The sequence below is a fragment of the Nelumbo lutea genome, chromosome 6, assembly GCF_056320005.1.
Source record: "Nelumbo lutea isolate HS-2025 chromosome 6, American lotus-T2T, whole genome shotgun sequence".
Taxonomy (NCBI): domain Eukaryota; kingdom Viridiplantae; phylum Streptophyta; class Magnoliopsida; order Proteales; family Nelumbonaceae; genus Nelumbo; species Nelumbo lutea.
The window spans coordinates 62,284,993-62,311,664 of record NC_142689.1 but is presented as its reverse complement, the minus strand read 5'-3'; the positions used below and the strand labels follow the sequence as shown (position 1 = coordinate 62,311,664).

General features: G+C 36.5%; 2 protein-coding genes and 1 long non-coding RNA gene across 4 annotated transcripts; 1 reads left to right on the top strand and 2 right to left on the bottom strand.

Moving 5' to 3' along the window:
- The first annotated feature begins 338 nt into the window (after positions 1 to 338).
- On the top strand, positions 339 to 12,144 carry LOC148849203 (uncharacterized). Of its 2 annotated transcripts, none has more exons than XR_016101129.1 (2): positions 339 to 1,403; positions 5,324 to 5,760. It is a non-coding gene; the product is annotated as an uncharacterized LOC148849203 (long non-coding RNA). The 2 variants fall into 2 exon arrangements; XR_016101130.1 differs by lacking the exon at positions 5,324 to 5,760 and adding an exon at positions 11,996 to 12,144 and having other exon boundaries at positions 368 to 1,403.
- Positions 10,428 to 12,285, bottom strand: LOC148849202 (B3 domain-containing protein REM19-like). Its single transcript, XM_088951536.1, has 3 exons — positions 11,697 to 12,285; positions 11,470 to 11,603; positions 10,428 to 11,346 (listed from the first exon to the last, which is right to left on the bottom strand). The coding sequence occupies exons 1-3, from the start codon at positions 11,884 to 11,886 to the stop codon at positions 11,095 to 11,097; spliced, it is 576 nt and encodes a 191-aa protein (XP_088807662.1). The 5' UTR covers positions 11,887 to 12,285; the 3' UTR covers positions 10,428 to 11,094.
- Positions 12,286 to 24,377: 12,092 nt separating this feature from the next.
- On the bottom strand, positions 24,378 to 26,276 carry LOC148849201 (B3 domain-containing protein Os01g0723500-like). The gene is made up of 4 exons (XM_088948539.1): positions 26,006 to 26,276; positions 25,053 to 25,641; positions 24,819 to 24,952; positions 24,378 to 24,701 (listed from the first exon to the last, which is right to left on the bottom strand). Exons 1-4 carry the CDS (start codon positions 26,090 to 26,092, stop codon positions 24,390 to 24,392), a joined length of 1,122 nt encoding a protein of 373 aa, XP_088804665.1. The 5' UTR covers positions 26,093 to 26,276; the 3' UTR covers positions 24,378 to 24,389.
- Positions 26,277 to 26,672: the final 396 nt, after the last annotated feature.

Below are 26,672 nucleotides of genomic sequence, written 5' to 3'. Positions count from 1 at the left end.
CTTTAAAAAATCTATAATTAACCCAAACCTTCTCAACTCTACTTCTTCTCCTTCCTATCTCATTTTCTTATTTAACTTTCTTTAAAAAATCTATAATTAACCCAAACCTTCCCAGGCCGTTTTCCCCAAACCCTACTTCTTCTCTTCCCCATCTCATTTTCTTATTTAACCCCCCCCCACCCCCCCCCACAAAAAAAATAATAATAATAAATAAAAAATATTGATTCCACCACTAAGATTACCATATCAAATGAAACAGCGAAGATGCTAGTAAAAGAGGCTAGGGAGATTGTTCTTATGAAAGATTTATTACCCAAGAATGGTAAATCAATACCCTCATGGGATAAGGGACTAAGAGTTATGAATCGGGTTAGCTGTTCCGAAAGCTTTAGCAAAAGGCTCGTTGGGATGTCTTGAATAAGGGAAAAAGGGCTGGTTTCCTTTTCAATATGAAAACTACCACTTCTCTGCTGTAACTAGGGATGGCTAGGACATATGGAGAGAAGCTGTGTAGGAAAAAAGGAACCAGAGGACGAAGTTGTAGACCATCTGATTTCAAAGATGAGAACAAACTTTATGGAAGAGATAAAAGGTCTAGTTGTGTATGTTCCTTGGCTCAAGGCAGAAGTAGTTATTGGAAAGGGAAGATTCATTAACATGGGAAGAAAAGGAGTAGAAAGGAAAATGGGCAAATATGAGGCAAATGCAAAAGCTCAGGTTGGTGGAACTGAAAGAGCTGAATCACCCAACAATGTTGAAAATAACTCTATAGGCTCAGAGGAAAACATTCCAGAGAAGCTGATGGTGAGAAGACAATTGTTTCTTGGAGAAAGTAACAACCAAGGGAAGGATTTTCTTAGCTCCGAAAAATTTCCAGGGAATATCAACGTGGTTATCTCGTCGACGAAAGTTTTCCAGTTGAGATCGAGCTTCCTCTCAAAGGGGAACTGGTGAAAGGTCGCAGACTCGACCAAGTTTAGGTTTCCTTCCTTAACCATTTAAGGCAAGGGAAAAATCTTGTAATAGAAGAAATCCCTAAATCTAATAGAATTATAGAAGGGCCGAAGCTTGCGAATCCACATCTGACCAGTTGTAAGACAATCTTTGAACAGTAACAGGCTACGACTTGGACTAATGTTGAAAAGGCTAACACCCCACCTAGCCCCAAGAGGCATATCCTTATAGAGGATGATTCAGATTTGAACTCGGGCAAGGACCTTGGTTTCTTCTGCCAAAGAAATCCCCAATCAGAGACCAACAAGAATGTGGGAGAAATAGAAAAAAAAGCTCGTCTTCAAGAAAAGGAGATAGAACGCGAGGTGCTCAAATGCTTTAGTACGAACGTCAAGGTTCTCCAATGTGAAGGAGGAGGCTCCAAATCCTTACAAAGTCCCTTGATGGAGGTAAAGAGTTTATCTATGTTATTAAACAGGTTCTGGATTAATCTTTCATTTTCTTATCCCCTCTCTTTTGCAAATTTCAATGGCTTATCCCTTAAAGAAAAAGGATGCTCTTCTCCTTATGGCACTAAAGCTAGGTATATTTTTACTAATGATAAGAAATCTCTAAGAGTTGGTTTTATAAAAAAAATGAGAAAGAAGTGATTCAAATGTTGTACTTCAATGATGATGTTCGCTACCGCTCTCTGGATTGCTCGTTTGATGGGTTTGTATCATGATACACCCTTGCAATTATTAGTGGATTCCTTACCTGTTTTTAGGAAAGGAGACTAAAATTCATTTAGGAGGATGGAGGAAAGTCAAGAAGATAGGCAAAAGTCTCATAGCTTCACTATTCTCTGAGATCATGGTCGTTCGAGCTGAGGAATTCAATTGTCCATCCCAGGAATGATGTTAACATGGCTAGTAGTGTAGAAGGCGATCCCAGTGTCGCTAATAGTTGGCATGTCCTTAGGCATTTTGTTCAGCTTTTAAAAATATGCATATTAATGAAACAATTAAAGGGCTTGTAGGAGTTGACTCTAAAAAACTCCCTTGGGTCCAATGAAAATATGGTGCTAGAATTGTCAAGGGTTGGGGTTCCCAAAGGCAATTCGGGCAGCGAAAGAGGCTATGGGAGAAACCATGATTTTTTTAGTGAAATAAAGTGCTCCTTGGCTGGTTGTAGAAAGAAATTTAAAAATCTTCTCGATTGGAATTGTTGGGGAGTGGATGCAGTAGGTATCTTTGGTGGGTTGGCTCTCTTCTAAGATTCTTCTATTGATTTGAAGGTGGAAACTATGAATATAAATCTTATCCATACCCAAAACATTGAGGATAATGGGTTAGTTTGGTGTTACTCCTTTATTTATGGAGAACTAAGAAGTGCAAAAAGGAAGGAATTCATGGAGACAATGATTAGGCTAACAGGTAAATCTCTTGGTCCGTGGTGTTGCATTAGGGATTTTAACATAACCTTCCATTTTGATGATAAATTAGGGGGGGGGGGGCTTATAAATGTAAGTGGTGTGGTAATACTAAGTGTGGTGGTCTCTTTGAAGGACGAAGGAAGGTTGGAAGCAAAGGTATGCTACGGGCTTCTATTGATAGAGTCGTATCTTCGTTATGATTCATACCTCCTTTTATAGGGAGTGATCTCGAGGCCCTGAAGGGAAGGAGTCAAAAGGATTTGATTCCTATTCGGAAAGGGGATCTTTGATTCGGTGTCGATTGTCAGGGGGACCCTGGTAAGGGTTTGCCACGTGTCTTATTAGGTATCTCCAGGACGAGATTTCCTTTCGTTTGAGAATTCTCATAATACACGTGTGCTACTTCCTTTTGCGGGTCTCCTATATTGATGTGGCATGGGTGGCATCAGGGTTAGTCTGACATGTCCTACTTAATCCTATTGGATATCCTGTCACGAATGATTTTAGCTAATCATTGCATTTTTGTTCATCGTAGGTCTGTTGTGGCTTTGAGATCATCACAAGTCTATGGTGGCTTTGAACTCATTGTAGGTGGTGGCTTTGAATTCGTCACAAGTTCACGCCGAGTTGTGAACTCTTCGCGGGTGTTTCTGTAGCTTTGGTTTGGTATTTTCATTGCTATCGTAGTCATGATGAACAACACGTACTTACATGAAGAAATGAAGCTTTATAAAGGACTCTAGATTAGTTAAAATCCCTTTTAGTGGACCAAAGTTTCTTGATCAAATAATAGGTGTAGAGAGGAAAATATTATAGTTAAATTGGATAGAGGGCTAAACAATATAGAGTGGCAAGAAACCTAGGAAACCTTCCTTGATGCAAAAGTTTGTTCCTTACTTCCTTCTCTCATTACCTTGCAATTAACCTTGACCTTTTTCCCTATTAGAAAAATAAAGAAAAGACCTTTTCAATTTAAAAAAAAAATATGTGGATGATCCATGATGGGTGTGAAAAAGTAGTTAAGGAAACATGGAACAGTGCCTCATCAAAGGACGTGGAAGGGTGTCTCTTCCATATGTGGAGTGCCAAAGCAAGTCCTTTTAAAAAAGAATAAAAATGACTTTGGTAAAGTTCAAGACTGTATAGAGAAAGTCAAGCAAAACTATCAGGGCAAAGAAACAAACAAAGTTCAAACTTTTATGTAGCCAAAATAAAATCTCCAAAGGAGGAGCTTTATGCATATTTAAAGAGGGATAAATTTTGTGGTTTCAGAAATACAAAGTTAATTGGCTGAGGTTAAGAGACAGAAACACTAGATTCTTTCACAATGCTACCATTAGAAGAACAAAAAATAGAATTCGTAAAATCAATGATGATTTTGGAGAATGGATTGAAGGTTAAGAGTAGATTGAAAGAGTTTTCCTTAACCACTTTGAGAATTATTTTAACTTCTCTAATCCCTCCTCTATTGAATCAGCCTTGGAGTTTGTTCAATCTAAGGTAGATGAAGAGGATAATTAAGAGCTCCAAAAACATGTCTCTAGTGAGGAAATTGAAGTGGCCATTTTCTAGATTGCCCCAAAAAACGCCCCAAGCCTTGATGGTTTCCCAAACTTCTTAAAAAATACTGGGGTATTGACAAGGAAGCTATGATCTTAGAAGTGAATGATTTCCTTTCTAATGGATCTTTGAGTAGGGACTTAACTCGAACCTTCATAGCCTTAATTCCAAAAGTTAAGCACCTTGAATCTCCATGCCAGTTCCGACCCATTAGTCTGTGAAACATTACGTATAAAATTATTGAAAAAAATCTTGACAAATAGGCTAAAACCAGTCATGAAAAAGATAATTTTCCCAAATCAGAGTGATTTCCTTTCAGGGAGAGCCAATTCTAATAACATTCTGTTGGCCCATGAAATAATTCACTATATGCAAAACACAAAAACTAAAAGAGGCTATATGACTGTAAAACTAGACATGAATAAGGCTAATGAATAAGTGAAATGGAATTTCCTTGAATGAGCTATGAGAAAGTAAGGTTTTACTAAAAGATGGATTGGGTGGATTGTGAAATGTATCTCTTCTATTTCTTATGAGATTCTCATCAATGGTTCCCCTTCCAAGAGAATCTTTCCTAAAAGATGGCAAAGATAGGGAAACCCAATATCCCCTATTTCTTTCTCATATGTTCTGATGTTTTATCTACTATTCTCAATTCTCTGGTGCAATCTAATTTGATGTCTAGTATCAATATTTGTAGGCAAGCCTAGTGATTTCACACTTGTTTTTTTATTGCAATTGAGATCTGTATCTTCTTGTCAACAAATTTAATGAAACAAACTATCTTCTTCAATCACTCTCAATATTTGAGTACATTTCTAGTAAAAAAGTCAACTATAAAAACTCAAAGGTATTTTTCAATAAAAACTTGCACCTAAGGTTAATGGGAGCCTTAGCTAAGCCTCTTCACATTAGAAAAGTGGACAACCCCTCCATTTACCTAGGAGTTATGACTGATCATTTCTGTCTTCCGAAAGAAGCATGGAACTTGATTTGGCATCTTCTTATTAAGGCAAAAAATAAAAACTTTATTTGGAGGTGTTGTTTTAATGGGCTCCCTATGAGGGGTAACCTAGCAAAAAGAAAAACTATTCAATTGGAAAAATGCCTTAGATGTGGGACTGATCAAGAATCAACCCTTCATGCTCTTGTTCATTGCAACAAAGCAAGATGTGTCTGGTTTGGTTCTAGTCCTGGTTTGAAGGCTGACTCTTCGAATCTGCATGTTGACTTTGGAAAATGGTTCTTGAATTCTATTTCTTTTAATGGAAAACTTGATGCCTCTATAGTGGCTAGAATAGATCTTTGTTTATGGTTGATTTGGAAGGATAAGAATTCTTTCTATTTTGAGAGCCTCAATGCTAATCCTTTTCTATTCTTGTTCGATATGAACAGGTTGAGAGTGGAGATATTTCAGACATCGCCTTTGGGATTGGAAAGTTATTCTAGATCGGGTACTCTCCATAGTTCTCAATCCTTTTGGTCTCCTCTGGACAAGGGAGCTATCAAGGTGAATGTCGACGAAGGTTTTATTAAATCTGGAAAAGAGTCGCATGGTTTTTTGGCTCGAGATCATGATGGTTGTGTTTGGTGGGTAATTGGGGGCTAGTTTGATTCTTCCTCTGCTATTCTACTTGAAGCCTTAGCCCTTCAAGAAGCAATGAGAGTTGCCTTCTTGTTCGAGCAAAGTATCTTTGTTTTTGAATTAGATAACCTACACATTGTGAGTTGCCTCAGCTCTAAGTCGAGTGACTATCATCAAGACATTGTTTTAGTGATCAAAGATATTTTGAATCTCTGTGCAGGGCAATCAATGAAATTTTCCTGATTCCTCATGAAGTAAACTTAGCTGCCCTTAGGCTAGCAACGCTAGGTTTCTTTACAAGATTTTTGTACAAGGATTATTTCCCTTCTAGCTTTAAGTCTTTGCTTTAGTTCTATTGTTTTCTATTGTGTTGAATGAAGCTCTTTTTCATCACACAAAAAAAAAATGGTGCCAATAGAACCAATCCACCTATTCCACTAGTTGCTGCTTGGTTTCCAAAAAGGTGACTAAATTAAAAGAATCAATGAAGATCTTAATGAAATACAAGGAAAGATTTGAAGCTACTTCCAAAACTGAAAATTAAAGCTTTCACTTTAGCATCGTAGCTTGATGATGCCCAACAAGGTGAGCCTTCGGCAATGGTTTATGTTAATTTGATATTTCAATTTGGTTTTGAACATTGAATCGGCCCCCGACACGACATCCCTAGTAATTTAATTTAATTTGGTTTTGAACATTGATTTTGTGAAATTTGAAGAAAATTTAGACATCAAATGAGTGTGGTAGCTGATTTATGGAGAGTTCTAGGAATTTTGGGATTTATTTAGGTAGGTATTGTTTTCTAAGTTGTTTCCTTATCGAAAGTTCATTTCACACTTATGGAGCGTTCTAGGAATTTAGACATCAAATGAGTGTGGTAGCTGATTTATGGAGAGTTGTAGGAGTTTTGGGATTTATTTAGGAAGGTATTGTTGTCTAGGTCGTTTCCTTATAATAATTTCATATCAAACTTGTAATGGGTAAAAAGTCACTTTTCAGAAAGTGTTTTGAGAGTTCTTGTCAGTTTTATGTTAATTTGATATTTCAACTTTTTTTTTATAATAAAATAAAGAAAGATATTTTTTTAGAACTAAAAAAAGACTACACAAATATTTTTTCACTTCATGAGATATAAGTGTTTTCTTCATCCAACATATGAGCATTATACTTGTATGGTTCATTTGTTGGGGAGATCTGAAGTCATAGATGAGGCCAAGAGTTTAGTTGGAGAAATGAAAGCAGCATGAGTCGAAGTTAGTGCAATCGTTTGGGGAGCTCTACTTGGAACCTGTAGAATCCATAGGAATATTGAAGAAGCTGAGATGGTTGGAGAGAAAATTTTAGAAATAGAGCCTTATAATGCTGTTATATAAATGATTATAGCGGAAATATACTTGAATAATTGAAGGAAAGAAGATGTAGAGAGGATGTGGGTTAGGATGAAGGAAAGGGGCTTGAAGAAGAAGCCTGGGTGTAGTTGGATTTAAATAAGCAACACTGTGCCATGTATTTCTTGCAGGAGATTATTCACATCCTGAGTTTCATAGTGTCGGTTGTGCTCTAGACTTGAACATGGTGGTTGAGATTGAATGTGTATGAACTAATACTATTTCATTCTAGACAATACATGTTTTGTTTAGTGGATATGGTAGGGTATAAACATATTCCCTGGATGACAAATGGAATGGAATGGTCGAGAATGATCAAGTTATACATTACTGCAAAGGGAAATATAAGATATATAAATGGGAGAATTAAAGAACCTAATTCTAGAAGTGTTGAGTATGACAAATGCAACCAGAAAAACAACATGGTCATGTCCTAACTTTTAGTGTCTATGCAACATTAAGTGAAAAGGAACTTTATGTAGGCTAAAACGGCTAATGAGATTTGGGAACAAGCAAAATCAATTTATTCCGAATTGCATCACTGTGCAAAAATCTATTAGTTACAAGCAAAATCATCCACTTGTAAACAGGGGGAGATGAGTCTTTCTGTGTACTATTCAGACTTGACCTCCGTCTGGAAGGAGTTAGATCGTTATCAGAGTGTGGACTAGAAGTGTGATGAAGATGCAAAAGCATACAAGAAACTTATTTCCCAACAAAGAGTGTTTGCTTTTCTCCATGGCTTGAATCATGTATATGAATGTATTAGAGTCCAAATCTTAGTCAGCAAGGATCCTCCATCTATCTAGGAGTAGACCTGTTCATGGGTCGGGCTGAGTTGAGCTCGGGCCGGGCTTTCACTTGTCATTAAGAGAAATATGCTAGGCCCGAGCTTGAGCCTGGCTCGACCAACAGGCCTATAACTTGGGCCTGAGCCCGACCCTGATAAAAAGCCCGAAGCCCGACCTAATAAAAAAAACAATTTTCCCTATTCAAATTAGAATAAAAAAATTTATTCAAATGGACATAATCACATTACTCACTTTAAGTCTAATATTAGGTCGGGTCGGGCCGGGCTTGGGCCGAGCTGTTTTGACAAAACCCGAGCCCAACTCGAATTTATTGCAGGCCAGGCTTTTTGGCCCGAATTTAAGCCCGCGGGCCTATAACCACGTTCAAGCCCGTTCGGGGCCGGGTCGGGCCGGCCCATCGGGTCACTCGGCCCATGAACAGGTCTATCCAAGAGGTTTATGCATTAGTACAGTCAGAGGAAAGTATAATGTATTTGATGAATAATTCTAGAGGGGATACAGTTATGTTGGCAGTGAAAGGGAATGCTACTACAGGTTGGGGAAATCTCTTTAAGAATGGTGACTTTCAAAACAAGATGGATGACAAAGACAAACTATGGTGCACCCATTTCCAAAAACCTCGACACACCTATGATACATGATAGGATCTTCATGGGAAACCAAATGGGCTTAGGAGCTTGCTTCAAATCATAGAGTTACTTCTTCAGACGACAAACAAATTGCGGGTCTATGCAGTATCCAGGATGGGACTTCATATAGATTTTTTCCTTGAACTCCCTGTGGAGAAAATGATTCTTTACGTCCATCTAATGGATTGTCCTCTGTTTGGATGCAAATATAGCCATTAGAAGTCATATAGTGGTCATTTTTCCTATAGGAGCAAAAGGCTCCTCATAGTCTATCCCATATTCTTGTTTATAACCTTGTATAACCAACCTAGCCTTGTATCTGTCTAGGCTCCCATCATATTTCCAAAAAAAGTATAATATCATATTAAAAAAGTAAGTGTGATATATCAAAATTATTTTTACACATAGAAATACAAAACAAAATTATAGAAAAATTAAACACATCTACAATTCTATATTTACACCAATATTAAAAAGATAAATAAGATTGTAGAACCTTATTTTGACTAAAATACTCATTTTTGAATTTAACCCTTATTTAATTGTAAAGTTTAAATTGTAAATTGAACTACTACATTTCACCTCATTCAATTCCCCTTGTTAAATTTTAAATTCTTTTATAAATGAACAAAAAAGATACACTAACAAGATAAAATATTATAAAACGAAGAGTTTAGCAAAGCGGGTAGATTTGTCAATGATACTTAAAACTTCACAACTTAATCCAATTATCACATATTTGGATGAGATGTTTGTGTTATTAGATTTAGAATTTGTAATTTGCATCCAATTAATAATAAAAAATCAAAAAATAAAAAAAAATAAAAAAAAACATAAAGTTTATAGAAAACTTTGCATACATCATTACTATCACTATCATCATCTAGATTTGCCACGTCCATAGCATGTGCACACTTACTAGTAGTTTAAAACTTATATTATCTTTATTGATTAAATTGATTCATTTAATATATAGGTTATTATTATATGGTTTAAAACTAATAATTTAGATTTAAATTTTGTAAATATTACCTTTTACATGATTTATTGTACACATTCAGATATTAAAATGAAAATAAATTATCAAATAATATAAGTAACTCAATAGTCAAGTGAGACCATAGATTTTGTAACCATGAGTGCTTAGGTTCAAATCTTCACACCCGAAAAGCGTTTTGGGGTTTATTTCAAGGCAAGTTCAGTTTCAAGGTAGGTTCTACCAAGGCCAACTAAGGTCAGCTCGGGTAGTATAAACCCCTACACCTTGAAATCAACCTAGGTGGAGGTCAGTTCCAAGAATTTGGAACCAAACCCTACCTTGTAACAAATTGGGTAAGGCTAGTTCAAGGTCCGTTCCATTCGGTTCTGGGTAGAACCTATCAATTTGTTCACCCCTATTAGATATAAATAGATGAGAAAGTGAAGGAAAGAATAAATAGTAATTAGATGAGGGTATTGTTTTTGGAAATATAGCTTCTAAATACAATGCCTCTTTTATGGGAAAGTGAAGGAGAGAATATAAAGGAGTTGAAGTGGGACTCTAGTAAAAGGGGAAAGGAGAGAGAGTTACGGAGAAAATAAGAAGGGGGTTTGGAGAAAGGAGAGGCATGCAGACGTGGACTGATCTTCTATATATATATTCACTAGTTGCTAATTGGATTGGACAGTCGTCTATCTAGTGGATTACGAGAATGTCCACTTGTATATTTTCATTCGTGACCATCAAAAACCAAGCTCTAACCCTAAAGGTCAACATAATTGGAGGAATGGATGTTTTGGACAGTTTGGATATTATAAGAGCAGCTCCTTCCAATAAAACTATCCGAGTAACTTATTTCATGGAACTCTCTTTAAAAATTAAATAAAAAAGAGCTCTTCACTAACAATCTTTTTCAACCCTTTCTATAAAATTTAGATTAGAGCAATGCTTAGCATGAAGATCAAAGTAACGGTATTAGGTATTATATCAAACAATTCATATAGGAATACAGATATGAATGGAGTATGGAAATATATGGATACATATGAAAGATAATACTTGGGGGCCATTTGGCAAGTCTTTTTGTGAAGATCTTTTGGTAGCTCTGACAGTCAAAAGATGCATTGAGCTTTTGTATGAAGATTTGAGCAGCCCAAAACTAGTTTAGCTACCATGCGTCTTTTCGTGTCTTTCCGCACAAGAATAAAGAGAGAAATACACGAAAAGCTCAATTTGGAACTTCCTGAAATCAGAACGGTTTATTACAAATGCAGACTATGTGGAAAAACACACCAAACGGAGCCTTAGAATCTCCAAAAAAAAAAAAAACACTCAAAGTAAAAGCAAAAATTCTACCAACAGCCAAAAGACAAATACAGAGTGGTAAGCATTCAAAGAGAAAACCATCACCAAGCAACTCACTAAATATTGAAGCAAATATACCAACCCTTTAGAAACGGTATAAAAACTAGAAAACACCAAATAGGAGGGATATATGCTTCCAAAAGAGATGAGTCAGAACTAAGTCTCCCTTAATAGTAAAACACATGGTTTTCACAAGTGGACCAGAAACGAAACCGTTTTGGTCATTGGTTCCTGGTCAAACGGTTTGTCCAAACTCAAGTCAGATGGTTTTAGAGTCCTAAACTAGACCTAGACTCATGATCGGTTCTCGGGTCAACTAGTTTGACTATTTGATCCAATCTGGTTTACATTCTACCAACAGATTTTGCTTTCACTCCTCACAGTTTCTGTGGCCATTAACTGACTCAGTTATATCGTATTTTGAATTCTCCTCAGTTTCTGTTCGCAGAATGAATTCCCTTTTAACTCAAAGATGCAGGCGTCACCCTCTTCAATGTTGTTTGCTTTCCAAAATTGGACCATCCCAGATGCCAGTTCAACACGGCCATCTATCCTCTTTTTGATCATCACAGGCCATGGCCTCCCCTCAGGATCCCAAAGTAGCATTGTTTTCGCCTTTCTTCCAACCACGTTCTCTTCCGCAAAAGCCTTCGGAATAGTCTGTCATCCAACATACAGAAAGAGTGAGCCGTCAGGTGAAGAAATCAAATGAACTCACCATTTGTTAATATCTCACCTTACCCAGGTATCTATCTGAAACATGAAATTTAGTACAGGACTCACCATTTGATATTTCCTAGATTCACAGCAAATAATAGTGAAATGCGGATGCTCTGTTTTATATGAACAGGCAGCTTCAAATGCTGCATTTCTTGCCTTGGTGGCAGCTTTCCTCTTTTGACCAGTAACATATCCACCTGCATGCATATGATGTAATGACATGAGTAGAATGAAGAGAGACGGAGTATAATGTGTTCTGAAAGGGAACCGAACCAGTTGGAAGAACTCACAATTTACCACACCAGAAACAATTGTTTCCTTCTTGATGTCTTTGGCCAACGGTTTGCCTTGATTTTCTTTCTTTGGGCAAGAACCAATTATCACTTCTTTCTTGATTTTTTTGCTCAGGATCTTGCCTTGAGTTTCTTTCCTTGGGCAGGAGTCGGCAACTATCTCCTCCTTCTTAATGTGCTTGGCCATTGACGATGACGACCTTCCCTGATTTTCTTCTGTTGTGTAGCAGTCAGCAACCGGTTATTTCTTGATATCTCTGGCTATCAATCTAATCTGGTTTTCTTGATCTTTGCAGGGATGACTCTGACCCCGAGTCCCAACCTCGAGTGAAGGTACTTCCTTTTCACAAGCACTTGTATCGTATACCTTAACACTAGATTTTGAATTACCATTATACCTGAAAACTAGACACTCCCCCAAAGCTAAAGAGTGATGTTTCGCAAATCTCCCCCAGCCATTGCAGAAAAACAATTGCTTCTTAACCCATTTAACCTTCACATGCAATGGTTTTCCTGTTGGACCCCTAAGGATGGATGCTTTGGGCACTGAACCATTGAAATGCTTGATAAATGATGGTGGTATCCGCTACAGAATCAAAGCAGTCCAAATTAAAAACCCATACAATATCACAAAAAAAATTGTCTAAACCAATGGTATTCATGCAGTTGAAGACGAAAAACAAAATAACAACAACAAGAATACTGCTACAGAAAAGAAAATCGTTGTTCTTCGCCAATCAAACCCAGAAACTAATTGCAATGCTCACATGATCAGATTCCATACTTATTACATGCGGAGTGCAGAAAACATAGTCCTAGATTACTCATACAATGAAGAGACAAAACGAATAGAACTGAAGATTGTGGAAGAACACCGGAAAAACTAATATTAGCCAAAAGGATGAAAAGAAGTCGAATATGTTGTAATCAAGAGGAACTGCAAACTTTACCAGAAGCCTGAAGTCTTCCCGGCGGAGTAAGACTTTGAAGAAAGAAGGTTTGTTCCGACGGCAGGAATTAGCAACTGTACAGTCCATGTTTTCAGATTTGTTCCGTTGGGCAGATAGTAATTCAAACCTTTGTATTGCAATACAACACAGAGCATGGACCGCCCCAACGGCATGTCGCAATCACATCGGCTGCCGCTACCATCCATCTCAGACAGACGGTCCAATGAAACACGCACACGATCTGTGTGTTAAACAAGAGTCCAGAGCAGATCACAATTGGTTAAACAATAGGAGACGATGCCTATTGCCTAAGTAAACACTCGGCTAACATACTACAGTCAATATTTTATGAAGCCTAACTGGGGTTTCCCTAACTGAGACCGGATCTTCTCCCCCACACAGGGCGTCTTACACGGACATCACAGGTACATCATCGCACCGGGAACATCTTCCGAGTAAAATATAAAAACCTTCCCTGACTTTTCTGATTTGAGAAATTTGACTAAAAAACACTCCCTTTGGTCATTTTCTTAGACGGAAAGCGTTAGACCGATACACCAATTTCTTTTAAATACCCATTCTACCATTTTATAAATTATTTTATGTTTCCTGAGAAAACGGTGCTGTTGATGTGTGGTTGGAAAACGGTGTCTTTGTTTTTGTTTGGACTCATTGCTGCATGTAGGACGTTTCATGGAACAACTTTTTCTGTTTGGTACCGATGCTCCAAGAAATGTTTTCAGCACTGGTACCCATTATCCAGTGCCACATCACTGCCCTATTGGCAGCAACAAGCTACAACTCCAGGAAACGCCAAATTTGGCGTTTCTCTAAGCCATGGCTTCTCGATTTCCAAGGTATGGCTTGGAGCACTGTTTTTTTCTAAACAAATGCCCGTTTCCTTGTGCATCGTTTTTTCTGATGTGGCATTGATGTGGCGCCGTTGCTCCAGGAAACGACAACGATGCCAAACAGCCACATACAAATGAAGAACAAGCATAGATGCTCATAGTCTAATGAGTTATGGGAAATTGGCTTTTATCAGTTTTCATCAACACCTTTTCAAACTTGATGGAAGCTTATTTTACATTTCACTAAGAAATTAACAAATATTTAGAATAAATTAACTTCATTATTGTCCTTATTCGTTCATAGATCATTAACAAGGATTGAGAAGCAAACATAACTGGCTACAAACAAGAAATCATCTACTTATAGAGATAGTGAGAAATATAGCCATAGGGCTATTTTTGTACTTTTACTCTCTTTTATTGTACATATATTTTATGTACTCTTTATTTTGTACACTAAGGGCAGATTTTTCCTATTATCTTCTTTAATATAAATATTCCTTTTAGGGTGTTGATAGTCACTAGGTGACACACCCACCAGTCTTCTATGTTCTTTGTGTGTGTGTGTGTGTGTGTGTTTTGTTGGATCTCCTTCTAGAGGCATCAGATCAGGCTAAAACTTTGGATCTAGTGTCACCTAGAGCAGGTTCTCCTTATTAAGTTTAATGGTACGAACTGTGCATTTTGGAAATTTAATTTTCAATTTCATGTGGAGGCAAAAAGGTCTCTAGGGATATTTGGATGGATATGTAGTTAAACTTGATGATTTAGACATTAAGGGTCTTTAATCAGTGAAGAATTTATAATGTGAAAATCGCATCATGAATCCTAGGATCGGTTGAAACTAACATTGCAATTCCTATGAGAGGATACGGGACTACCTATGAGATGTTTGAGTATCTTGAGAAAGTATATCAGCAATCAAACACCTTGAGACACAATACCAGATAGAAGTTGACATCTTCTCATATTATCAAGGAGAAAGGAAGGTCCAAGAATATTATGCTGGTTTTATTAACATTTGGATAGAATATGAGCTTGTACACATGGGAAATGATCCGTCAGAATGTTGCGTGAAGTATATGAAGGAACACTTGATAAAAGGAAGATTATGCACTTCCTAATGCATCTCAAGCCTGAATTCGAAATTGTCAAATCTAATATCCTAAGCTGATGAACACTTCCTAACTTGGATACTATTCTTGGTGAAATTATAAGAGTTGAAACTAGATTTTCTACACAAACTATTTTGGATGGGAGAAAAGAGTCCAACATTGATATAGTTTTCCTAGTAGCAAAACCAAAGGGGAAGAAGGACTTCTCTAGAATACAGTTCTATGAGTGTAAAGAGTTTGGGCATGTTGTCTATCAATGCAAGAAAAGGAATACATGCACTTACTATAAGCAATTCGGCCATATTATTATTGAATGCTTTACTTGGCCTCAGAAAAGTAGTGGATCAAATTAAAAGAAAGGAAGCTACAAGGCTTATCAGACCGCTGTAGATGGATTAAATGTAGCTTCCTCCATTACTCCTGTGGTTGGCCAAAATGACACTTCAAGTGGCATGTCTGAAGAATGGATTAGACAATTCATGTCCTCGGTTATCTCTTCAGCCTTCTCTGCTATTGGTATGTCTGATAAGTGACCGACCTATTGTCCCTCACTGAATCATCTCTAGTATATTGACTCAGGAGCCTCTAACCATATGACTGGGACCACACTTGGTTAGCGTCCCAAACCTCATCTTCCCAATAAACACATTGTCAATGCTAATGATGATAAATTAGATATATTTGGATGTGATGATTTGTATTTATATATACTTCTAAGTCATCTCCATTTCATTTATACAAAACTTTATTTGTACTCAAGCTCACCACCAATTTGATTTCAGTTGGTTAACTTGTAGAAGAAGGTAATAGTGTCTCATTCTCTTCTGATGATTGTTTGATACAGGACTAGCAAACTGGGGAGATGAAGGGGAAGGGGCGTAGAATGGAACGACTATTTGCTTTGGAGTTTGAGAAGAATAAGGCCACACTAATTTCTACTTCATGTAAAGGTGTAAAGTGGGCCGTGTCGGAATCGGGCCTGGGTCGGACTGAGCTGTAGGCCGTGCCGTGGGCTTGGGCCATGTCGGGTTGGGCCACAGGGCAGGCCTTGGGCCTAGGCCGAACCAAGCTGCACTATATTTTTTCATTTTTTTTTGTAAATTTTGATTTCTTTTCTAAGTAAAAATGTAAAACTAAAATATTTAACTTTCCTATGAACTTTGGGAATTGGAAACTATTTAAAAAATTAGGAAATAAGAAATCTAAGTTATTTAACACATAAATGAAAAAAAAATACTTAACCAAATTGAAATAAGAATGACGGAATAACAAATTGGAAGAAAAATAGGAATTTTATTTCATTTAAATTTGAATAGTACAAATTAATGAATTACAAATACAATGATTGGATCATTGCATACTTGGATGAATAAAATATAAAAATGGAATGAATTAATAAAATATAAAAAATACAACGTGGTTACAAATTGAAAATACAAAATTACATGGTTAAAAAATTAAAAAATATATATCAAATAAATTAAATAAAATTAAAAAAAATTACAATAATTTGAAAAAATGAATAATTCTATACAAGTAGTCAAAATTCATGAGTCATCATTCATGACTTTCATCATCTACTTTGAGTGAAATGTCTTGTGTTGTATCATGCCCTCCCTTGTCTTGTAATCTATGTTCTGCATCTAGCCAATCCTTGAAGCATATGCACATTTCTATGCTCTCATCGTTCATGCAGCTTCTTTTGTTATCTGACACCCTGGTACTTGCACTAAAACAAGACTTCGATGGAACTATAGACACCGGAGGGGTTAGTATATCACATGCCATGGCGGCGAGAATAGATAATTTTTCGAGTGTTCACTTCACCAAGCTAAAATATCAAAATTATTTCATACTTCACATAAATTAGAAAAATTTGCTTGTAAATAAAATTTAATTCAATAAATGAACTTGTAGAACTAACATATTTCTATCTTCTACTTATTAAATAAAAAAATTTTTCTCTTCTACTCCTGGGCTCAAGGTTAGAAGTAGAAGAAGAAGATGATGAATAACTTTAGATTGATACAAACTGTACATTTTAAATAATAAATTATTAATTTCTTCTTTCCTATATCAATATTAATATTTTCACAATATGTTTCAAGTAAAATATCTAAACCATCTTTCCTAATCCTAGGGTCTTATATTGTAGCTAAACAATAAAGGGGAGAAATATTCTCCCAATATTTTTTAAATTTATTTTCCATAATTTCAACAATACATTGAAATTATGGATTATTTCCATATTTAGCAAAACAATCACTAACTACCATTAATTGGTATGGTAAATTACAACTAGTTGGATAATAAATTCCAGATAATTCATTTATTGCATCATAAAAATGTTTTAAAAAATCTCTTATACAGACTGTCATTTCCCAATCTTCCTCAAATACCATATCATTAGGCATTTTTAAATTATAAAAATTAGAAAGAATTTGTTTATGAGATATACAACTTTCTAACATAGAATAGGTAGAATTCCACCTATGCTTTACATAATTTTGGCATAAATATTTAAATTCTTGTTTTCTTGCCCTTGAACTTTTTATATATATATATATATATAATACTATTTCTAATTTTTGAAATATGATTTGAAATAATATTCAAGGCATCTTGAATACATAAATTTAAGATGTGACATGCACATCTAATATGAAATGATTTACCATTTAAGCATGGTTTTAATTGAGATGACCGATAACACAAATATAACTAATATTAAATTTGGATGTCCAAACATCCAAAGTAATTGCAACTTTAGAATAAATATTTGCTAACAAAGAAATTAAAATTTGTTTATATGAATAAAAAAATTTTAAAGCATCGGTTTTTATAGTATTCCTAGAAACTTTTTTATATTGTGGGTTTACAGAACTACACAACCATTTTTCTAGCTTTGGATCTTCAGCCAATATAAATGGTTGTTCTGCATGTACAATATACTTAGCAAGTTCTTGTCTCATTTTTTTTGTGAATATCTAAAAGTACCAAAACTAGTCCCCCTCCCAATATATGTTTGGGTTGTTTCTCTCCCTTCATCTTCCTCTCGCTCATGTGTGAACTGATGTCTGCTCAAATAACCCGTACCACCCTTGCTACAATAACTAAAGTCTTTCCTACAGTTTTGGCAAACGAACATTTTTCCCTTCCCATCTATATCCTCCACTTTGAAAACTTTTCAAATTGGGCTACTCAGCTTAGATGCCCTCTTTTTTCCCCTAGTGTCACTACTACTGGGGGTGAAAGTTCCACTTCCATCAACATCAATCGCATTAGTGCTAACACTATCATGATGCAATTGAATGTCATCCATGGTGAACATGTTGGGGAATCAGTTTTCAGAAGAGCTAGCATTTTTTTAATTCTAAAATGATAAAAATTAATCTAATTCGACTTACCCGGATTGTTGGTTCAAAATCTCAACTTAGTTTCAACGGTTGAAGCCTTTCAACGTCCAAGCCTCCCGAATTGAGAAACTTGAGCTGGTTGAGCAAGCCTTCTTCTTGTTGAAAGTCGAAACTTCGATAAAGTTGAGACTTGAGAATTGGAGAATGTAGAATCAGACAGTTAGCTAATCAGAATTTCTCAGATTGTAGATAATTGAGAATTTATGAGTATGAGAGAGAGAGAGAGAGAGAGAGAGAGAGAGAGAGAGAGAGAAGAGATTAAGAGAATTGTTGAATTGGTGTGATGAGAATGGTGGAGGATAGAGCTATTTATAGGAATTGAACATAATCCAATTGCCCAAAATACCCAAAAACTATTCGTTATTTAGTTGTTGGGAGGGGTATTTTGGTCATTGTAAAGTTATTTACAACTTTACCCAAAATGCCCCCTAAACTAGTTGTTATATAGATGTTGGGGGGAATTTATGCCATTTTCTCAACCCCCATAAGCAAAGTACACAAATACCCCCCTAATATGGTTGTTTATAGCTGTTGGGGGGTATTTCTATACCCCCCCCAAAAAAAAGCAGAAACTAGTCGTTGGGTCCCTTTGGGGGGCCCAACGGCTATATTCCTAAGCGGGCCGTGCTTCGTGCCGTGCCGACATGTGGACCACGGGCCTTGAACCCTACGGGCCGACACGTAGCCATAGGCCTCGAACCCTCGGGGAGGTGCCGAGCCGTGTTAGGCCAATCCAAAATCTTGCTTGACCATGTTGGGCTATGAGCGGCCCGACCCGGTTTACACATTTAACTTCATGTTTAATTTCTACTACCTCTAGTTTTGAGTCCTTTAATAGTATTGATGATTGGCATTTGTGGTATAAATGCCTTGGCCATCCGTTTTCTAAGAAACTCGATCAATTATTTGTTTTTGGAAGTTTACATATTTTCGCTACTTACTTTAAGAATGCTAATAAAAGATTGCATTACTAGTGGTATATTTAAGAGCCATATTTTACCTTTTCCTTCTCACTCCAAACATGCTACACTCCCTTTTACTTAATTTACTTAATACATAGTCATGTTTGGTCACCTCCTATTGTTTCACAGGTGGGTCATAAGACTTTGTAACCTTTATTGATGACTATACTCATTTCACTTGGCTTTATTTTCTTCGAAAGAAATCTAAAGTTTACTTTGTATTTAAACACTTTCATATTTATGTTACTACCCAATTTGATGCTCGGATATGTATGCTACGATCAAATTCAGGGGGAGAGTATTTTGATAGGGATTTCCAAACTTATTTAAAACAACATTGAATTCAATCACAAAAATCATGTCTAAGAACCCCACAATAAAATGGGGTAGCATAAATAAAGAATGGACATATTTTGAGTGTAGTTAGAACAATTTTATAAGATTCCCATATACCCTCTTAGTTTTGGGTGGAGGCGGCCAACACTACTGTGTATCTCATAAATCGTCTTCCATTGTCTGTCTTAAATAATCCTCTTTTCCAATCTCTCTTTCACAAACCTCTAGATCTACTCAGGGTTTTTTGTTGTGCTTATTTATGTTTACCTTCTACCTCATGAATACACAAAGCTAACTACACAAGTGGCTGCCTTTAAAGGGGTACAGTTCTATACATAAAGGGTTCCTTTGTTATGATCCTTTGGCTTGACGCATTCGGATCTCTCGTAAGGTATCTTTCCTTGAAAGTGTATCATTTTTTGAACATATTGTGAAATTCCTAGCTCCTTCAATTTCTTTGTTGCATAGTTTTGACTCTACAAGTACCTCAAGCATACCAATACCTCCTCCATAGCAACTTCATACCTACTTCAGGAAGGTATGATCTTCTTCAGTCTCAATTCCCCCTCCACTCCACCACCAGCTACTGATCCGGACTTCAACTGCCCTAGTAAGTATACCCGATCCTCCCCTTGAACCCACTATACCCATTTTACGTTGTTCTTCTTGAATTCTCGCCCACCTGACAATTATGGTCTTTTACTGGACCATAGCTTCTTCTTTGTTGTTTTATCTACCATAGACACTCCCATATCTTACTAGTAAGCTGTAGCAGAACCACACTGGAAAGATGCCATGGATTCTGAGATCCGAGCCCTTCTTGAGAATGACACCTGGGACTTGGTCAAACCTCCACCTGAGACATCTCTCATAGGAAGCCGATGGGACTACTCTGTGAAACTGAAATATGATAGGAGCCTAGACAAATACAAAGGCTAGGTTGGTTGCACAAGGTTATAAAGAGGAATATGGGATAGACTATGAGAAGACTTTTGCTCCTATAGCAAAAATGACCACTGCATGACTTCTGATGGCTATATCTGCATTCAAATAGTGGACAATCCATCAGATGGACGTAAAGAATCATTTTCTCCATGGGGAGTTCAATGAGACAATGTATATGAAGCCCCCTCGTAGATATTGTACATACCCGTAGTTTGTTTGTCATCTGAAGAACTCACTCTTTGATTTAAAGCAAGCTCCTGAGCCCATTTTGGCTTCCCATGAAGATCCCAGCATGGATCACAGGTGTGTCAGGGCTTCTGGAAATGGGTGCACCATAGTTCGTCTTTGTCATCCACCCTGTTTTGAAAGTCACCCTTCTTAAAGACATTTCCCCCACCTGTAGTAACATTCCCTTTTGCTGCCAACATAACTGCATTCCCTCAAGAATTATTCATCAAATTCCTTCTACTTTCCTCTTACTGTACTAATGCATAAACCTCCTGGACAGATGGAAGATCCTTGTTGCCTAGGATCTGGACTCTGATAGATTCGTATACAGGATTCAAGCCATGGAGAAAAACAAATACTCTTTGTTGGCAAACAAATTTCATGTATGCTTTTGCATCTTCATCACACTTTTAGTCCATACTCTGATAATAATCTAACTCCTTCCACACAAAGGTCAAGTCTGAATAGTACACAAAAAGACTCCTCTCCCCCTGTTTACAAGTGGATGATTCTCTATAACTGATAGATTTTTGCATAATGATGTAGCTCAGAATAAGTCGATTTTGCCTGTTCTCAAATCTAATAACTCATTTCAGCCCACATAAAGTTCATTTTCACTTGAAGTTGCATAGACACTAAAAGCCAGGACATGACCATGTTATTTACTTAGTTCCTTCTGTCATACTCAACACTTCTAGAATTTGGTTTTTTAATTCTCCCATTTATATATCTTATCTTTCCCCTTGCAGCAATGTATAACTTGATTCCTATTGACCATTCCATTCCATTTGTCATCTAGAGAATATGTTTATACCCTACCATATCCACTAAACAAAACTTGTATTGTCTGGAATGAAATAGTATTAGTTCATACACATTCAATCTCAATCACCATGTTCATCAAGTCTAGAGCACAACCGACACTATGAAACTCAAGATGTGAATAATCTCCTGCAAGAAATACATGGCATAGTGTTGCTCACTTAAATCCAACTACACCCAAGCTTATTCTTCAAGCCCCTTTCCTTCATCCTAACCCACATCCTCTCTACATCTTCTTTCCTTCAATTATTTAAATATATTTCCGCTATAATCATATATACAACAGAATTATAAGGCTCTATTTCAAAAATTTTCTCTCTAACCATCACTCCTTCTTCAATATTCCCATGGATTCTACAGGTTCCAAGTAGAGCTCCCCAAATGCTTGCACTAACTTCAACTCCTGCTGCTTTCATTTGACCAACAAAACTCATGGCCTTGTCTATGACTCCAGATTTCCCCAACAAATCAACCATACAAGTATAATGCTCACATGTTGGCTAAAGAAAACACTTGTATCTCATGAAGTGAAAAAATATCTTTGTAATCTTTTTTTTTTCAATTCTAAAAAAATATCTTTCTTTATTTTTTATAAAAAAAAGTTGAAATATCAAATTAACATAAAACTGACTAGAACTCCAAGAACACTTTATGCAAAGTGACTTTTTACCCATTGCAAGTTTGATATGAACTTATGATAAGGAAACGACTTAGAAAACAATACCTTCCTAAATAAATCCCAAAATTCCTACAACTCTCCATAAATCAGCTACCATACTCATTTGATGTCTAAATTCCTAGAACTCTTCATAAGTGTGAAATGAACTTTCGGTAAGGAAACAACTTAGAAAACAATACCTGCCTAAATAAATCCCAAAATTCCTAGAAGTCTCCATAAATCAGCTACCACACTCATTTGATATCTAAATTCTCTTCAAATTTCACAAAACCGATGTTCAAAACCAAATTAAATTAAATCACTAAGGATATCAATTTCCTCTCATTCAATTGCATTTCTATTTACATACTAAATTAAATCAATCAGTCTAGAAACATAAGTTCTGAAAATGTGAAATACTACATTTACATAAATGGCATAAAAAATTCTCTTCACAATATTATCATTCAACTACATTTTCATATTAAATTCTAAAATGTGAAAGACTTGGATCAATAAATACACCCAAAAACTTAGAGTAATGAAATATTAAGGAAGCACTTAATGTCTACAGCCATTTGTAAAAAATAGTAAAGATGCACTTAATCAAGACTTATTGATGCACTTAATATAGCAGTAGAGACAGAGACAATAACTATTTTCTAATGTCAACAGCCGTTGGAACTCATTGATGTTGCGCGTATGCAGCTTCGTTGCCTTCCCTCAACAAGAAAACTAAAGAGGAATAGAGATGGTTTTTTTACCTTGTACAAAATAGAGAGGAATAGATTAATGTATGGGTGAGAGGCGAGAGAAAAAGCTGAAAACCACGATGTTGATGTTGTCATTGCCCGTTGGTGGAGAATAGAGAGAAACCCTTATCCATCAGATCGAAGAGAGAGAGCTACCTACTGTTGGATGTTGTTTGGTGGTACAAGGATTGATCGAGAAGGAGACGTGTTTGGTGCAAAGCTTGATTAATAGGGTGTTTGGTTTCATAGGCGTTTATTTAATAAATGCTGTCACATAGGCACCACTTCAGAAATTCCCTCTCTTGCTCTTTCGTATGCATCGAGAATGGCAAAAGTAGATTTTGGTTTTTGTGCATGCCTATTGTTTAGAAAAGTTATTTCTTAAAGCTTTCACAAACGGTTAGTCATTTTTTCACTATTACGCTGATGTGGTGCTTAGTGGCACCTAATTGTCATAAATGGTTGTAATTATTATTATTTTTTGGTTTTTCAAACAAATAAAGTACAAACATTGAATGAAAAAGAAGCATATTAAAAGAAGAGAGAGAAAGATATGACTAAGAGAGAAGGAGATGGAAAAATACAAAGAGGGCACAAAGAGCAAGAAATGAAAAAATATAAGAGGAAGAGGCGTGGTTTTAGTCTCCTTACTGATGTGGTGCTTAGTGGCACCTAATTGTCATAAATGGTTGTAATTATTATTATTTTTTGGTTTTTCAAACAAATAAAGTACAAACATTGAATGAAAAAGAAGCATATTAAAAGAAGAGAGAGAAAGATATGACTAAGAGTGAAGGAGATGGAAAAATACAAAGAGGGCACAAAGAGCAAGAAATGAAAAAATATAAGAGGAAGAGGCGTGGTTTTAGTCTCCTTACAGCGGCTGTTTTAGCAGCAGTCACACTTCAGCCAGTTCAAAGATTGGCACCAAAAGTGGTTTTTCTTGTAGTGGTATTTAGGCCCTGAAATCATGGCTATTATGGAAGGGATTCAAAAGACTAAAGAGCTGAATATCAGAAAGTAGTTAAAGGTGATTCCAAGATTGTAATTAGATAGTTATAAAAATAAAATAAAAAAGGAGGAAGGTTGATGGTGTTACACATTTATAAAAGAGGAAAACTGTAAAATGCTACAAGGAGTAAAGGTAATTTGTATATAATTGGGTCTAAAAAATGCTAATTCATTGGCTGACACGCTTGCTAAACAAGGGGTGGGAAGGAATAATTTATTCTGATCGCTTCCTTTTATTTGTACTAAAAGTTATGCCTTTTTAATGAAATTGATTTTGTTATTGGCCAAAAAAAATACAATTCTATCTTATATATATATATATATATATATATATACAACCACCATGTTTACTTCAAATACATTCTATGAAAATTTCTTTTTTATACCAACCTTTTTTTTACATGCCCGTGCTTAGCACGGTCACCCCTTGTTAGTTAAATTAGTTATTTCAGCAAGTATTTGAAGTATTTAGTCTCTTATAACAACTAGCACCCTACAGACCTAAGAAAGCAAAATCCAATCAAGGAAATAAACCAAGAACTTTCTCATTAACATGTCTTCTTGAGATGGTGCATTCAAAGGATGCTACAAATAGGTTTTGTTGCTTCACTCCTCACAGTTTCTGTGCCCATTAACTGACTCAGTTATATCATATTTTGAATTCTCCTCACTGTCCTAGTAGCTACGACAGGTTTTGCATTAATGGATTCTCCAAATTCTTTTGTCCGGAATATCTTGACGCAGAAAGAATTTCCTTTTAACTCAAAGGTGCAGGCATCACCCTCTTCAATGCTGTTTGCTTTCCGAAATTGAACCATCCCAGATCCCAGGTCCACACGGCCATCTGTCCTCTTTTTGACCTTCACAGGCCATGGCCTCCCCTCAGGATCCCAAAGCAGCATTGTTTTCACCTTGCTTCCAAGGACGTTCTCTTCCGCAAAAGCCTTCGGAATAGTCTGTCATCCAACATACAGAAAGAGTGAGGTGAAGAAATCAAATGAGCTGAATCAAGCATTTGTTAATATCTCACTTTACCCAGGCATCTGAAGCATGAAATTTAGTCAAAAACTCACCATTTGATATTTTCTAGACTCACAGCAAGGAATAGTGAAATGGGGGTGCTCTGTTTTATATGAACAGGCAGCTTCAAATGCTGCATTTCTAGCCTTGATGACAGCTTTCCTCTTTGGACCATTAACATATCCACCTGCATGCATATGATGTGTGATGTAATGACATGAGTAGAATGAAGAGAGACGGAGTATAATGTGTTCTGAAAGGGAACCGAACCAGTTGGAAGAACACACAATTTACTACTCCAGAAATAATTGTTTCCTTCTTGATGTCTTTGGCCAACGGTTTGCCTTGATTTTCTTTCTTTGGGCAAGAACCAATTATCACTTCTTTCTTGATTTTTTTGCTCAGGATCTTGCCTTGAGTTTCTTTCCTTGGGCAGGAGTCGGCAACTATCTCCTCCTTCTTTATGTGCTTGGCCATTGACGATGACGACCTTCCCTGATTTTCTTCTGTTGTGTAGCAGTCAGCAACCGGTTCTTTCTTGATATCTCTGGCTATCAATCTAATCTGGTTTTCTTGATCTTGGTAGGAATGACTCTGACCCCGAGTCCCAACCTCGAGTGAAGGTACTTCCTTTTCACAAGCACTTGTATCGTATACCTTAACACTAAATTTTGAATTACCATTATACCTGAAAACTAGAAACTCCCTCAAAGCTAAAGAGTGATGTTTCACAAATCTCCCCCAGCCATTGCAGAAAAACAATTGCTTCTTAACCCATTTAACCTTCACATGCAACGGTTTTCCTGTTGGACCCCTAAGGATGGATGCTTTGGGCACTGAACCATTGAAATGCTTGATAAATGATGGTGGTATCCGCTACAGAATCAAAGCAGTCCAAATTAAAAACCCATACAATATCACAAAAAAAATTGTCTAAACCAATGGTATTCATGCAGTTGAAGACGAAAAACAAAATAACAACAACAAGAATACTGCTACAGAAAAGAAAATCGTTGTTCTTCGCCAATCAAACCCAGAAACTAATTGCAATGCTCACATGATCAGATTCCATACTTATTACATGCGGAGTGCAGAAAACATAGTCCTAGATTACTCATACAATGAAGAGACAAAACGAATAGAACTGAAGATTGTGGAAGAACACCGGAAAAACTAATATTAGCCAAAAGGATGAAAAGAAGCCGAATATGTTGTAATCAAGAGGAACTGCAAGCTTTACCAGAAGCCTGAAGTCTTCCCGGCGGAGTAAGACTTTGAAGAAAGAAGGTCTGTTCCGACGACAGGAATTAGCAACTGTACAGTCCATGTTTTCAGATTTGTTCCGTTGGGCAGATAGTAATTCAAACCTTTATATTGCAATACAACACAGAGCATGGATCGCCCCAACGGCATGTCGGCAATCACATCGGCTGCCGCTACCATCCATCTCAGACAGACGGTCCAATGAAACACGCACACGATCTGTGTGTTAAACAAGAGTCCAGAGCAGATCACAATTGGTTAAACAATAGGAGACGTTGCCTGTTGCCTAAGTAGACACTCGGCTAACATACTACAGTCAATATTATTTGAAGCCCTACATCACACGTACATCATCCCACCCTGTATTCGGAACATCTTTCGGGTAAAATACAAAAACCTTACCTGAAGTTTCTGATTTGAGAAATTTGACAAAAAAACTCCCTTCCATCATTTTCTTAGACGGAAAACGTTAGAATAATGCATCAATTTCTTTTAAATACCCATTCTACCCTTTTGTAAATTATGTACATATAAAATTATTAAAATAACCCTGTTTTTACTTGACAAAAACCTCTTTTTAACAATCATCGTCTAATGTTTTTATTTAATGAAAACATGGTTATTCAGTAATTTTGTATGTAAAA